Raw genomic sequence first — 17,142 nt, forward strand, 5'->3', positions numbered from 1 at the left:
GATCTCTACCAGGGCATCAGAAACATGCAAGAGGTACACAAATAGATCAGTGTTGCGGGTTGCCTATGCTAATCATGAGAAATTTGAATTATGCGCTCAAATAGTATAAATCATGAGAAATTTGAATTTCCTGCTCAAATAGTATAAATCATGAGAAATTTTAATTTCCCGCTAATCATGAGAAATTTGAATTTCCCGCTCAAATAGTAGCTCATTTGCATATTAGAAATGACCAGATTTCTACCAGGGCAACAGAAACATGCAAGAGGTACACAAACTAGATCAGTGTTATGGCTTGCCTATGCTAATCATGAGAAATTTGAATTACACGCTCAAATAGTATAAATCATGAGAAATTTGAATTTCCTGCTCAAATAGTATAAATCATGAGAAATTTTAATTTCCCGCTAATCATGAGAAATTTGAATTTCTCGCTCAAATAGTAGCTCATTTGCATATAGAAATGACCAGATTTCTACCAGAGCAACAGAAACATGCAAGAGGTACACAAACTAGATCAGTGTTGTGGGTTGCCTATGCTAATCATGAGAATTTGAATTATGCGCTCAAAAAGTATAAATCATGAGAAATTTGAATTTCCCGCTGATCATGAGAAATTTGAATTTCCCGCTCAAATAGTAGCTCATTTGCATAAAGAAATGACCAGATCTCTACCAGGGCATCAGAAACATGCAAGAGGTACACAAACTAGATCAGTGTTGCGGGATGCCTATGCTAATCATGAGAAATTTGAATTACGCGCTCAAATAGTATAAATCATGAGAAATTTGAATTTCCTGCTCAAATAGTATAAATCATGAGAAATTTTAATTTCCTGCTAATCATGAGAAATTTGAATTTCCCGCTCAAATAGTAGCTCATTTGCATATTAGAAATGACCAGATTTCTACCAGGGCAACAGAAACATGCAAGAGGTACACAAACTAGATCAGTGTTGTGGGTTGCCTATGCTAATCATGAGAAATTTGAATTATGCGCTCAAAAAGTATAAATCATGAGAAATTTGAATTTCCCGCTGATCATGAGAAATTTGAATTTCCCGCTCAAATAGTAGCTCATTTGCATAAAGAAATGACCAGATCTCTACCAGGGCATCAGAAACATGCAAGAGGTACACAAACTAGATCAGTGTTGCGGGATGCCTATGCTAATCATGAGAAATTTGAATTACGCGCTCAAATAGTAAATCATGAGAAATTGAATTTCCTTCTCAAATAGTATAAATCATGAGAAATTTTAATTTCCTGCTTATCATGAGAAATTTGAATTTCCCGCTCAAATAGTAGCTCATTTGCATATTAGAAATGACCAGATTTCTACCAGGGCAACAGAAACATGCAAGAGGTACATAAACTAGATCAGTGTTTTGGGTTGCCTATGCTAATCATGAGAAATTTGAATTACGCGCTCAAATAGTATAAATCATGAGAAATTTCAATTTCCTGCTCAAATAGTATAAATCATGAGAAATTTTAATTTCCCGCTGTTCATGAGAAATTTGAATTTCCCGCTCAAATAGTAGCTCATTTGCATATATTAGAAATGACCAGATTTCTACCAGGGCAAAAGAAACATGCAAGAGGTACACAAACTGGATCAGTGTTGCGGGTTGCCTATGCTTGCACTGGAAGGCGTTGAAAAACCCTGCTCCCTCTTCAAGTGTTCTGACTTCCTGATACAGAATTAAAACCAACTAAAATACTACCAGGGCAACAGAAACATGCAAGAGGTACCGACTGATTTGAGCGGGAAATTCAAATTTCTCATGATTAGCGGGAAATTAAAATTGCAATGATATAATTATTTGACGAGAGAAACAATATAATGTCTTCACATTGGCGAAATTCCTTACCGTTCATTAGATATGGCGGTTTGAAAATTTGCAAATTTCATGTTTGAAGCCGCATAACTCATCCTGTATAGTAGCTGGGAATGCCAAATTTGACTCCGACATTTCTTAGGTCAAGCTTCATCTATGGTGCAAATTTCTGCCAAATTTGAGATACTTTTTGTTTCAGTGTGTTTCACGATGGGTTTAGTTTAGGTTAGGTTAGGTTAGGTTAGGTTAGGTTAGGTTAGGAGTCCATGGTTTTGTCAATTTTTTGTGAAAAATAGAAATCGCTCAAACTTCGTGACCTTATGGTCTTTGATGCGAGGAACACGAATCTGGAATCAGATTTTCAAAATTAATTACCGTTCATTGAATATGGCCGATTGAAAATTAGCAAATTTCATGTTTGAAGCTGCATAACTCACTGTATAGTAGCTGGGGGTGCCAAATTTTGCTTAGACATTTCTCAGATAGAGCTTCATCTATGGTGCAAATTTCAACAAAATCTGAGATACTTTTTGTTTTAGTGTGTTTCACGATGGTTTAGAGTGTGTTAGAGTGTGTGAAACACATTTCACGATGTGTTAGTTCATGGTTTTTCTCAATTATTTGTGAAAAATTAAAATCGCTCAAACTTCGTGATTTTATGGTCTTTGATGCGAGGAACACAAATCTGGAATCAGATTTGCAAAATTCCTCACCGTTCAGGATATGTGGCCATTTGAAAATTTACAAATTTTATGTTTGAAACTGCATAACTCATCCTGTATAGTAGCTGGCGGTGACAAATTTGGCTCCGACGTTTCTGAGGTAGAGCTTTATCTGGTGCAAATTTCAGCCAAAATTAAGATACTTTTTTTACTATTTAAAAAGGCACCATGGTTCTAATAAAAATTATTTTTCCTCCACCTACTGTCTAAAGTACTTACTTTACTCCCTGAAACCTAATACTAAAGTGTCACTTTTTCGCTCTCGGTAGTAAAAAACAGAAAAACTCCCTAGGGAGTAAAAGTGACTCCATTTAAATAACATGGGGAACATCTCTATTTTGAAACTTACATGGTAATAGGTTAGAAGGTCTAAGCTCAGATGAGAAAGCATAATAGAGGTGTCTGTCATTGAGTCAACTGAATTCAATACCACAACCATAAATTTGATTAACTCATGAAATATATGTTTGTATGATAATTATTATATTCTTAATATTAGTAGACGATAACAATTTATACAATTTTTAAAATATTTTATTCTATTCAAAATACCAGCCAACAAATATTTTTGATCTGCAATTCAAATCTGAACCGCGTGATCTGGAGTTAGCCATCTTTGGTAGCTGCTCAGCTGATATAATTGTTACAACTTTTGCCGATAGATAGTGCAATCGGCAGTGCCAACTGCCAATCAGACAACCGGTTTTTAGGTTTTAGATTTAGGTTATGTTGTTAGGAATCATTGTCACCAATACGTAAATTATTGGAATGATTTTATTTGCAGTTTCTATGAAAAAATGTAGTGTACATCACGAGCGAAAAATACTATTTCGCCACACTGCACAGAGAGCAGCTGTTTTCCAGTCCCTACGTAGATCTGAAAGACCTTGTTTGCAGACGACATCAGAAAAGGGTTTGTTTTCCGGGCTAGGCCAGAAAGTTGTCTCTTTCCAGCCGCTCATGGAAGTAGTTAATAAGTCATCCGCTAGATCGGGCGAGTGGCCACTTTCATCATCAGCTAAAGTCGCCATGATTTCAGTTCCAGTTTCGAATCAAACTAATTCGCTTCGCAACCAGTTTTATTCAATTATTTATTGTTGATTAGTGCATTCCGAATTTTCAAAAATGCTTGAAGATGACTGTGGTATTCCAAGTGAAATTTTAAAAGAATCTGAAATCCTGACTGCAAATCTTCTACCACTAAAATCAAGAGATAGGTACGATAGCTTAATGAGTATTCTTTATTTATTTTGTCAGCAATACCTGTAGTGTGGCGAAAAATATCGTTCACACCACGGGCAAAAATGTTTTTCCAGCTCTCAATCTTTTCTAGTCCTCGGCCTACGGCCTCGGACTTGAAAACCGATTTCGAGCTGGAAAAATCTCATTTTCTGCTCTAGGTGCGAAATATACTATTAGATATATTTAATTTAATTAGAAAGAGATTAATATCATAATAATTGAGTTATGGGCCCAATAGCTTTTTTTTAGCTTATCTTTTTATAAAATGTTGTAAAAACATCATGGATTTCTGCAAAAATTGTCAAGAATTGAAATAGCTCAAATTCTCAGGAATGATATAGTATTGACAAGAGGAACATGTCATAACATGCTCGAAATTCATTCCTATTCTTGAGTTATAAAGCATTTGAAGATGAGTGATTTCTCTGATCTGAGAGTGGAGGTTGTTTGTATATCATGTGATGTTACTTAATCACATGATAACTGTTTGGTAATATAATAAGTTGTTTACTGAGTTTAGTTTGTTATCTACGTAAATAAAGATGGTTCCTTCAAATGGCTAAGAATTTATTTTATGTTTCAGTGAATAACTATCCACATCTTGGCTAATCTTATCAAAATCTGAGGACTCAAGAAAAATCCAATACAACACATTTATAAGAAAAACGATTCTTTATTTGTTTTTCACATTATGTGTAGTACTGTACCTTATTGATAGCTTATTATGTCACAGATAATATACATAAATAATACAAGAAGTGTTCACAATAAAATTACAAATAAACATAAGTTTGAATTCATGAACTTGGCTGTCTATTACAGAATAATATCCTATTGAATGAAAAAGACTAAGAAATTGTCAAAAAACCACTGATTTATTGATAATTAGAAAGACCGGTTTCGGTTATTACATACCATTGTCAATCTCTGATAAACTAAAACTAAATACAAGAGCAGCAGAATTTATACTAGTAGGCGAGTACTGCTATTGGTCGAGGGCATGAACGCCTGCCATTGTCCTAGCTAGACAGTCTCCTTTTAGTGTTTATCAGAGATTGACAATGGTGTAATAACCGAAACCGGTCTTTCTAATTATCAATAAATCAGTGGTTTTTTGACAATTTCTTAGTCTTTTTCATTCAATATGAATAATGACCACAATATCAACTTCTCAACTACACAAAAAAGAATAATATCCGACTGATTTGTGATATGAATGGTTTTACAATTAATTCAGCAAGATAACAAGAGATGAAATACTTGGGAGGTTAATTATCTACTCTCAAAACCTGATATCAGTATCATAACAATCTAATAACCTTCTGCACCAAGATTGAATTATTTAAAAAATATATTTGCTTATACGATGTTCAAAATATTTCATTTGGTTGAGAGCTTCAGCTCCAGACTGGATTTTATTTATTGTAGTTTTTACAATTATTGTATGTTTTCAAAATATCCTTGTATTTAAGATATTCAGAATATTCTATTTTGTTCCAAACTTCATGTTTTTGAAAATATATCTACATGTTGTGGTAAGAATAGTACATGAGGTAGGTAGTGAATTAATTTCAGAGGTGAAGTATTGACTAGGTTATTTATTTAAATTTGGTTTAGTTCAAACACTTTCCTGAGTCTCAAATCAAATGATTTAAGCTGCGTTTACACCAAAGTTATTAACAAAATGTTAACAACTTAATCCTCATAGATTCTATTGGATTGAACATAACTTATCATACACATGATGAACATATATGTTGGTCAAGTTCCGTTCAATCTAATAGAATCTATAAGGAATAAGTTATTAACACTTTGTTAATAGCTTTGGTGTAAACGCATCTTTATAATGCGATTCAAATTTGCAATTTTTTTCTGCACAAGTGACCTTTCAATACCGCTTGCATAATACGAATATGGATTATTCATATTGTTGGGAAAATATTGAGTTTTAAAGACATTCTCATGATATAGGTCCGCTAGCACAAACGCTGGTTAAATTTAACCGTGATTAACTTCAAGAGAACGAATCAGAGAAGGCGTCTTTTCAAAAAAGCCTTATCTGATTGTTTCTTGTGGAATTAATCACGGTTAAAATTTAACCGACTTTTGTGAAGCCGGCACATAATAATTTAATTTTCTTCAAGATAATGTGCCTTTTGTTGTATTTTTACGTTACAACAAATCTGTGACACAAGTTGCTAAGTTGTTATTATACTGCAACATGCTGTAATACAAATTTGTGGTAAGCAAATAACGGGTAGCTTAGATACAGAACCCTGAGTTAAGCCGCGTTTACACCAAAGCTATTAACAAATAACTTAATCCTTATAGATTCTATTAGATTGAACGGAACTTGACAAACACATATGTTCATCATGTGTATGATGAGTTATGTTAGGTTATTACCTCAATCCTTATAGATTCTATTAGATTGAACGGAACTTGACAAACACATATGTTCATCATGTGTATGATGAGTTATGTTAGGTTATTACCTCAATCCTTATAGATTCTATTAGATTGAACGGAACTTGACAAACACATATGTTCATCATGTGTATGATAAGTTATGTTCTAATATAATCTATAAGGATTGAGTTATTAACATTTTGTTTACAGACGCAGCTTTACAGATTTCATTTTGAACAATTTTAAAATCCACAAACCCAACAAAGAAAATAAGGGTAAATTTTTTTCATAACGGACAAAATTCAATCCCAGTCCCGGGAGGTCCAAAAGCTGCTGCTTTCAAACAACAATCGAAAAATAAATTGTGATTACAAAAATATTTGATTTTTTGTTTCAAAAATGCAATCTTCTATTAAAATGGAAGTATCTATTAAAACCTTCCATTCTTATCTTCTATTAAAATGGAAGTGTCTATCAGTTTCTATCTATTATTTGTTTTTAAATACATCTGGCACATTGATATGAGGGTAAAGAACACGACATAAAGATGGCTACCAAAATATCGTACGATAATTTTCACGTTAAACTGTCTACATTATTCTTAAATGAAACTAATGCATCCCATTCAAGTAATGCTAATACAGTTCAAAGTAAAACCATAGAGAAACAATAGCGTAAGTAGATATCCCATGGTAAAGGGCGTTTATGTCGCAACTTTTACTGTTATCTCAAGCTGAAAGTCCACATAGTCACACTTTCCCGTGAGCTTCATGACGCTGGTGGTCTCTCATATTGTGCCTTTCAAACACTCTTACCCGGTCAAAACAGTAAAAATCGACAATAATCGACAGTAATCGGCTTCAGATAACAATAAAAGTAGCGACATAAACGCCCTATACCATGGGATATCTATTTATGCTATTATTTCTCTATGGTGAAACTCACTGAAGCTGATAATTCTTCAGTCGTGTTCTAACATTAAATTTCACACATAAAGCATGTCTATTCTCAAAAGCTAAGATTACTAAAAATATACAATAGTGAGGTCCACGTTATAATGGCTGTGGAGAAAGATAGGAGAACAACGTTGCCGATCCACCGTCTTGTCAATGCCTTCTATAGACGTAGCTGATACAGGTTTATTGATGTGATATCAACTGTTCATTCTCGTTTAAAATAACTAGTAGTTCTGTGAACAGTAGACCTCACGCAGTATTCTCATCCACAAGTACCTGATTGGAACTATAGACCTTATGGAAATACAGCAATAGACTGGCTTCTTCACACATCTGTCTAACCACTTGTCAGCTGATTTATGATGAATAATTCTATAGTCTGATTTTCACTCTAATATTGACGTATGAAGGAGGCTCCTTTTTCCTTTTATATTATCCTTGAGATGCAAAATTTTCAAAAACCTTGTATAAACGTCGACGCGCAATTAAAAAAGGAACATACCTGTCAAATTTCATGAAAATCTATTACCGCGTTTCGCCGTAAATGCGCAACATATAAACATTCAAACATTTAAACATTAAGAGAAATGCCAAACCGTCGACTTGAATCTTAGACCTCATTTCGCTTGGTCAATCAATTATTTTTATCAAGTAAGAAATTATATTTCTCAATAATTTCATAATGAATTTTCATAATTAAGATGAAATATTTTGTTAATCTACATTGTTGAAAGACGACCTGGCCATTTCAACTGGCCCAATAAAAACTTGAAACTTGAGAGCAAAGCGAGAGAGAGATAGCACTATCCACTTTGTTGAATGATAGACAAGGATAGCAACACCGTTGCTAATCAAACACTGCCATTATAACGTGGACCTCACTATAGTAACCCTTATCTTTATTTTAGTATTTTATCTAGAACATACTACCCCTAGTTTCTTATTTTTCTCGATAAAAATAACAGCTTTACCTATTGTAAGATTCACTCAAAATTGTCAGCATTATTTAAATGGGGAGCATGGATGTTATTCACTGTAAATACTGACAGTTATAAGTGAACCTAACTATAAAAATATGAAGAGATATTCAAAATTTGAAAATGAAATTTTGAAAATTTAGTACACTTTATGGTTCTCTATACAAACAATAATAATATTGCTAAGGTATTAATAAAATAATCATCCTAAGCGCCGGTTTCCGAGCTCGGGATTAAGCTAAGTTCTACACTTCTAACAGCTGGAGTGAGAAAATTGGCATTCCGAAACGGGGCGTAGTCGCAGTCCACGTTTAAATTAAATTTCGAAAAACTAGAAAGATTGAACACAAAATAAAATAAAGAGAAAATAGTGTAAAGTTTCAGCAGTTTTGAATTATTAAGGAATGTTTCATTTCGTCAAGGAAAAACGTTTCCAATTATAAAAAGGAGAAAATAAATATTATCATGAAAACTACGACTACGCCCCGTTTTGGAAAGCCAATTTTCTGACTCCAGTTGTTTAAACCATGTGAATTTGATTCTGACTCCATGTGAATTAGATGAGATACATCATAGAGTGTATTTATTTATTTTACTTTTAAGAAGTTAGAACTAAGTCTTTTAGATATAATTTTGTTCTAGTATTGACATGTCACCAGTCAAATGAGTGTTACTCAAAAATTGATGTAATGTGACGATAAATAAATGAATGAATGAATGAATAAAGTCTAGAACTTATCTAAATCCTGAGCTCGGAAACCGGCCCTAAATATAGAAAATATTAGAGATGATTGATGACTGATTATATTAAGACAATAAATATTGTGATAGATTTTGAAAATACTAGAAGAATAATTGAATAATTAAGCTAGGAAATACAACAAACTTAACCATTATACTTAATTATTGATAACCTTGAATATTTAACATAATGGGAATAAGTATTCAAGTTAAGAATTGAAAAATAATAATTCATGAATATTTATGAAAGAGATACTTATGAAAGATTTTGAAAAATTGAATAATCACGCTATATCGAGGTCCACGTTATAATGACAGTGGAGAGAGATAGCAGAACAACGTTGCCGATCCTCTGTCTTGTCAATGCCTTCTATAGACGGTAGCTGATACAGATTTATTGATTAACTGTTCATTCTCGTTTAAAATAATCAACTATATTTTAATAAGCAAGAAATTTTATTTTTCAATAATTTCATAACTGGATTTTAATGATGAAGATGGAATATTTTGTTAAGTATTATTCTACATTGTTAAAATACGATCTGGCAACAGAGCAAAGTGAGAAAGAGATAGCGCTATACGCTTTGTTAAATGATAGACAAGGATAACAATATAATTGCTAATCGAACATTGCCATTATAACGTGGACCTCACTATAGGAAATACAACCACAATATTATTATACTTTAGTTATTGATAATTTTAAATATTGAACTTAAATAAAATGTGTATATAAAAGTTATAAGTGGAAAACTTATAATTTATAAATATTTATTCTATTAGAAAGTTCTTGGTTTCTGTGACGCATCGACACGTTAAAGTATAAACATTTTCACTGTTCTAAGATATGATTGAACTATTAATATTTGAAGACAGAGATAGAAATAATATTATAGTACAATACAGATCAAATTATACCAGCAATTTAGAATATTTTATGCACATATAAAGCTGTCTTAAATACTGCTGAATTAACACTAGCGATATTATAATACATTTAAACATAGTTTACATTCTTACATATTATTTTACATGTTTATCTAGAACGATATTTATATTGTTGTCTAATTTTTTACATTTTCAACTAAATTAATAGTATTATGCATACTGCTGTACCTATTTAAAGCGTGTAATAACGGCTACAAAGTTATTTGAAAACTTTTTCAGAAGATATTATTTTTGGTGAACTAAGACCAGCTTGAGATATAATAGCATAGCGTGAGTAGATATCCCATGGTATAGGGCGTTTATGTCGCAACTTTTACTGTTATCTCAAGCCGATTATTGTCGATTTTTAATGTTTTGTTAGGGTGAGAGTGTATGAACGGCACAATTTGAGAGACTACCAGCGTCACACAGCTGCATGGGAAACAACTACGTGAACTATCGGCTTGAGATAACAGTAAAAGTTGCGACATAAACGCCCTATACCATGGGATATCTACTTATGCTATCGTTTCTCTATGATAATACTTATGAAACTATTAGCCTACACACTGTACATCAAGAATCAACTAAATTTTATTCCATTATTTCAATTCACGAACAAGCTAAAATAACAGAGAAAATATAGCATAAGAAGATATCCCAAGGACCGTTATGTTCCAAATTTCAGTTTTAACTCGAGCTGATAGTCCACGTAGCTATGTGACGCTGGTAGTCTCTCATACTGTGCCGTTCTTACACTCTCATCCCAACAAAACAGTAATAATAGACAATAGTCGACAGTATAGGCTTGAAATTTGGAACATAAACGGCCTATACCATGGGATATCTTCTTATGCTATTTTTTCTCTATGCTAGAAACTATCGAACTCAATGGGAATTGAGAACGTTGCCTTCAGATGAAATGACTGTAGATCAAAATAGCTGCTCCATATTAATATGTTGAATATAAAGGATAACATACATCAAAATATTATTTTTAAGTCAATATACTAATCACAACACGAAGCATTACCTAGGCTACATACATACTGAGAGCAACCTGGCGATAGCAACGCAATCTCGACTAGCTCTTCCACAATATACAAAGTTGAATGTGTTCAATAGATTGATTTGATTTGAGAAAAATCATGTTTTTGGACTCAGGGGACCTTGAAACGTATAGAAAACTTGAAATTAGGGTACCTTATTTTTTTGGAAAGCAATACTTTCCTTACCTATGGTAATAGGGCAAGGAAAGTAAAAAGGTTCCATAGTCAGATGATAGCTAAACGACTAGCAATCAACTAGATTTGCTTCAGTTTCCGTTGCGTTGCTCTCTGTATAAAAACAGCTTAAGGTTGTTAAACTGGCTGATGGAAACAATAGGAGCAATAGGTTCCATATATTTGGCTATTCGTGTTGCTACCACCTCAGAGAGTTGCGTTGCTATCACCTCGGAAAGCTGTGTTGCTATTACCTCAGAAAGTTGCGTTGCTGTCACCTCGGAAAGCTGTGTTGCTATTACCTCAGAAAGTTGCGTTGCTGTCACCTCGGAAAGCTGTGTTGCTATTACCTCAGAAAGTTGCGTTGCTGTCACCTCGGAAAGCTGTGTTGCTATTACCTCAGAAAGTTGCGTTGCTGTCACCTCGGAAAGCTGTGTTGCTACCACCTCAGAGAGTTGCGTTGCTATCACCTCGGAAAGCTGTGTTGCTATTACCTCAGAAAGTTGCGTTGCTGTCACCTCGGAAATTCGCGATGCTATCATCTCAGAAAGTTGCGTTGCTGGCTTGATAAGCTAGAGTCTAGTTGTAAGGGTGCCCATTAATGTGTCTAAGGGTCGTTTGCACATTGACAGTTTAAGCTGCCACTAATTTAATTCCATTTTCAACTGGATTAAATCCGTATCAAGTCTAGTTTGTTATAATGTGTTTCATTTTGAGTTTAAGCCACCAGCTGATTAAATCGAGTTTAAGCTTTGACTGTGCAAACGGCCCTAAAGGATGTCCAAAATTAAAATTGTTTTGTAACAAGATTTGATAGTTGTTAGTTGGATTAGAAGCAACTGTCGCTCAAACCTAGTTTTCAGGTAGTTACAGTGTGTGATCTATTTACAGAGAATATATTGTTTACGAATAGAGTCGTAGTAGAAGGTGTATAGTGTTTATGAATGAATGGAGTCTATGTCAGCTGATTGCAGTTTGAAAGAAGTGTTGTCACAAGCGGGGGGAGTGGAGGAGCCTTCCATTGCTGCCAACATTGCGATTCCGCTCTCTTCCAGCTCGTTCTCCTCTAGCAGAGGTACACCTGCAAATTTAACAGATAATATATAAATAAATAATAGATTAAACCTAGATTGGACAGACTACAGTGAGGTCCACGTTATAATGGCAGTAGAGAAAGATAGGAGAACAACGTTGCCGATCCTCACTGTCTTGTCAATGCCTTCTATAGACGGTAGCTGATACAGGTTTATTGATGTAATATTAGTTGTTCATTCTCGTTTAAAATAATCAATTATATTTTATTGAGCAAGAAATTATATTTTTCAATAATTTCATAAAGAATTTTAATAATTAAGATGAAATATTTTGTTAATTTTACATTGTTAAAAGACAATCTGGCGACAGAGCAAAGTGAGAAAGAGATAGCACTACCCGCTTTGTTAAATGATAGACAAGGATAGGAATACCATTGCTAATCAAACACTGTCATTATAACGTGGACCTCGCTATAGTTACACGCAATCTAACAACTCAAATATTCGATCGGTGATAGCTCAAGTTCAATGATAATACTCATTCTATTCTATAACTCAAGCTCTGATTCTTAGATTATATTTCTAAAGCTTAGAATTTATTTCTTTGACGATCTACAGATGGAAATTACTGAGATATTGCAATAATTATTTAAATGCTGATGAATTAAGAAGTGTTGTCGCAGGCGGGGGGAGTGGAGGAGCCTTCCATTGCTGCCAACATTGCGATTCCGCTCTCTTCCAACTCGTTCTCCTCTAGCAGAGGTACACCTGCAAATTTAACAAATAATAGATTGAACCTAGATTGGACAGACTAGCACATATAAAAGGAGGCTTGTAGATTTTTTTAGTTCCGTAATCCATTAGCATTTTTCTGTTAATTCAATGAGGTCTAGCCTAGTTTATTCCAATGTACCTAGAATACATGTAGGCTACCAGGATACAAAGTATTCTATAGTGAGGTTCACGTTATAATGGTAGTGATTGTTTTGCAATGGTATTGCTATCCTTGTCTATCATTCAACAAAGCGGATAGCGCTATCTCTTTCTCGCATTGCTCTGTTGTCAGATTGTCTTTTAAAAAAGTGAAATTAATAATTAATCAACAAAATATTTCATCTTAATTATGAAAATTCATTATGAAATTATTGAAAACCCACGTTCAATGATAATACCATAGAGAAACAATAGCGTGAGTGGATATCCCAAAGTATAGGGCGTTCATGTCGCAACTTTTACAAGTTAACTCAAGTCGATTACTGTCGACTACTGTCTTTTATTACTGATTTGGCCGGGTGAGAGTGTATAAACGGCAAAATATTAGACTACCATCTTCACGGGAAAGGAGTAAGTGCACTATCGACTTGGGATAACAGTAAAAGTTGCGACATAAACGCCTTATACCATGGGATATCTACTTATGCTATTGTTTCGCTATAATAGCCTACTCATTCTATTCTATAGCTCAAGCTTTAATTCTTAGATTATATTTCTAAAGCTTAGATTATAGTGTTTGAAAATAAAGTGCTGCGAAAGATATATGGACACACATTCGAGCAAGAAGAATTGAGGAGAAAACTTAATAAGGAAATCAGAGACCTCTACAATAACCCAGACATTGTAAGCCAAATAAAAAATTAATTAAATAAAAAATTATACTGTTTGAATTGAACCTTTCTTTAATAAAACTTGAACATTACTAAATAAACATGAACAAGATAACAAGCTTTTTCTGTGAAGGGTTGCCAAGGCAACAAACGATAATGACATGGTAGCCATTTATATTACAATGGGCCGGGCACGAACTCAGGAGAGGAAAAGAGTCAAATCTGAGAAAAGTTTTTTCGCCACACTGCACAGAAAGCAGCTGTTTTCCAGTCCCTACGTAGATCTGAAAGACATTGTTTGCAGACGACTCTCGTCTGACGTCAGAAAAGGGTTTCTTTACGGCCTAGGCCGGAAAAAGTACTCTTTACGGTAACATGGAAGTCTGTAGTTAATAAGTCATCCGCTAGATCGGGCGAGTGTCCACTTTCTTCATCTGAAGTTCCCATTATTTCAGTTCGAATTTCGAATCTAACTAATTCAGCATTCGCTTCGCAACCATTTTTATTCAATTATTTATTGTTGATTAGCGCATTCCGAATTTTCAAAAATGCTTGAAGATGACGACGCCCGTGATATTCAAAGTGAAATTTTAAAAGAATCTGAATTCCTGACTGCAAATCTTCTACCACTAAAATCAAGAGATAGGTACGAGTGTTCTTTATTTATTTTGTGAGCAATACCTGTAGTATGGCGAAAAATATCGTTCGCACCACGGGCAAAAATGTTTTTCCGGCTCTTAATCTTTTCTAGTCCTCGGCCTACGGCCTCGGACTTGAAAACCGATTTCGAGCCGGAAAAATCTCATTTTCTGCTCTAGGTGCGAAATATACTATAGCAGCCCAACCCTCCAGGAAGAAGACCCCGTGGGAGACCCAGACAGAGATGGTGACAACAGGTTAAGACTGACATGGAGAGACTTGGAGCGACAGAAAAGGATGCTGAGGAGCGAACTACGTGGAGACCGTTTGTTGGTGCGGCCAAATGTCAACTTAGATATAGATGGCCCTGGGGGTGAGTAAGGCTGGGTGCACACCAGTTAGTCAGGACAAGACAAGACATGATCAGACACGTTTAGTCACAATAATTCACATAGTTGCTTATGAAGCAACACACTCAGATTAGTCATTGCAATTAGACATGTCTTCATAAGCCACTATGTGAAGTATTGTGACTAAAAGTGTCTGACTATGTCTTGTCTTATCCTGACTAACTGGTGTGCGCTTTACTTACAGCTTAGATTATATTTATTTGACGATGTTCAACTGTTTGTTATATAGTATTGTATGGTATACTGTGTTGAAAAAAATAATGTATATCTTATCTTATCTTATCTCAAGTCTCAACTCATTCTAGAGTGAGTAATATATTTCAGACTACGCACAGCGGTTGATAGTCGATATGAGGAGTAGGCCTAATTACCTTCAGTATTATGCACAGAAGAGGTGTCGAACGAGGCAAGACTTCCGCAGATGGCACGACACGACGCAGTTTGACCGCTAGACGATGACGTCGACGCACACGTGTGACAACTAACTGTGTCCAGTGTCATCACGCCTTAAACAACAAAATTATATTATAAGCGTATGACTTTCAATGTCTTATGGAATAAGATACATAATAAGATTCATTGGTATGTCTTATCTACATTGTGAAAATAATTAGGGACTAAACATTTTGTGAAGTGAAAAACTACAAGACTTGACCTATTTTGGACTATGTGTAACCTTATCTAAATTTGGGAGAGGAATAGCACAAGGTTATCTTATTTTTTCTCTCCCTATCATTTTGATGATGTACTTATTGTATCAATCAATTTATTTATTAATTTAATCATTCAGAATTATTATACAACTCACAGAAAAGTACCACAGGCTAACGGTTCCAATTCTAATTTATACAACAGTCCAAATGTAGCTAGTGGTTATAAGAGTCACTTCAAAATTCTTCAATCACACACTCAATTTACAATCCATACAAACAAAAATCATTTTTAAATTTAAAAAATTGTTCTAAATTGAATTAAATCAATCAAAAATATTCAGAGAATTCCAAACTTTGAAAAACTATCAATCAATGGTGGGGAGACCCAAGGGTAGTTCCACCTCGCCGCATATAGTAAACAACAAACTCATATTTCTTATTAAAATAAAGTGAATTGTTTGAAAATATCTCAAGTCTCTTCAATTGAACAACAAACAATCCATCCAGTCAAATTAACAAAAAATGCAAATTCATTTCAACAGTGTAGATACAGAGTGACCCACGAAAGGTGTACCATATATTCTACATGAAATTTGCAACAAAAAACGTCTATTGTGAGGTCCACGTTATAATGGCAGTGGATGAAGATAGAAGAACAGAGTTGCCTGTTCTCTGCCTTAATTAAGATTCAAGATTTCTTTATTGCGGAAAACATTTGTATAAAATGCTGACTATATGATATCAATATGATAAATACAAACTATTTACATTCAAAGAAATAAACATTCAAAACACAAGCATAAAAACAGCACAAAATAACCTCAAATTAGAAACTCCTCCTTCCTATATGGACATATTTGTATTAAAATAGTTTTTATGGCTCTCTTGAAATTATTCACATCTAGCTCTTTTAAATGTTCAGGAAGCTTATTATAAGCTCTTATACCAAACTCCTTGAAACAGTTCAATGTATTTGCATAATTGCACTGGTTAACTCTAAGAAATTCAGAATTTCTAATTATATTCCTACATTGTCAAAAACAGATTTGGCATCGTTGCGGAGCTAGAGAAGGATAGTAATACCTGCTTTGTCGAATGATAGCAACATTGAAGTTGATCAAAATAATACTGTCATTATAACGTGGACCTCACTATAGTAAAATTTTCTTTTATCGACCTTAGTTTTCGAGATATATAGATTTTTCTATATTCTTGAAAAACGCCAAAAACTATAGTGAGGTCCACGTTATAATGACAGTGTTTGATTAGCAATGGTATTGCTATCCTTGTCTATCATTCAACAAAGCGGATAGCGCTATCTCTTTCTCGCTTTGTTCTGTTGCCAGATCGTCTTTTAACAATGTAGAAATATAATTAATTGACAAAATATTTTATATTGATTATGAAAATTCATTATGAAATCATTGAAAAATATAATTTCTTGCTTAATAAAATATAATTGATTATTTTAAACGAGAATGAACAGTTAATATTACATCAATAAACCTGTATCAGCTATCGTCTATAGAAGGCATTGACAAGACAGAGGATCGGCAACGTTGTTGCCCTATCTTTCTCCACTGCCATTATAACGTGGACCTCACTATAGGATAATAAGATGTCCTATATACCTGTGCTGTTAGAGGTGGTATCCGAAGCCAAATCATCACAACGTCTAGACCACACTCCCGCACCCGCATGCCTGAACGAGTGTCGAGGCGTGGGGTTGGCAGCACTGCGCATTGCTTCCTCATAGGTTGGCAGG

The 17,142-nt window shown here is 34.2% G+C and overlaps 1 protein-coding gene across 3 annotated transcripts in view; it reads right to left on the minus strand.

Annotated features, from left to right (window-relative positions):
• Positions 1-11,339: 11,339 nt before the first annotated feature.
• The window catches only part of LOC111058628 (sushi, von Willebrand factor type A, EGF and pentraxin domain-containing protein 1), a 30,212-nt gene continuing 24,409 nt past the window's right edge, over positions 11,340-17,142 (minus strand). Inside the window, exons 9-11 of one of the 3 annotated variants that reach the window (XM_039438528.1) lie at positions 15,096-15,230; positions 12,743-12,839; positions 11,340-12,021 (exon numbers count right to left, since the gene is read on the minus strand). In XM_039438528.1, coding sequence (XP_039294462.1) covers positions 11,976-12,021; positions 12,743-12,839; positions 15,096-15,230 — 278 coding nt within the window. In that variant the 3' untranslated portion in view covers positions 11,340-11,975. Of the gene's footprint in view, positions 12,119-12,742; positions 12,840-15,095; positions 15,231-17,142 lie in introns of all 3 variants that reach the window. The other 2 variants (XM_039438529.1, XM_039438527.1) reach the window with 2 other exon arrangements.

This window comes from Nilaparvata lugens, chromosome 11, assembly GCF_014356525.2.
Source record: "Nilaparvata lugens isolate BPH chromosome 11, ASM1435652v1, whole genome shotgun sequence".
NCBI lineage: Eukaryota > Metazoa > Arthropoda > Insecta > Hemiptera > Delphacidae > Nilaparvata > Nilaparvata lugens.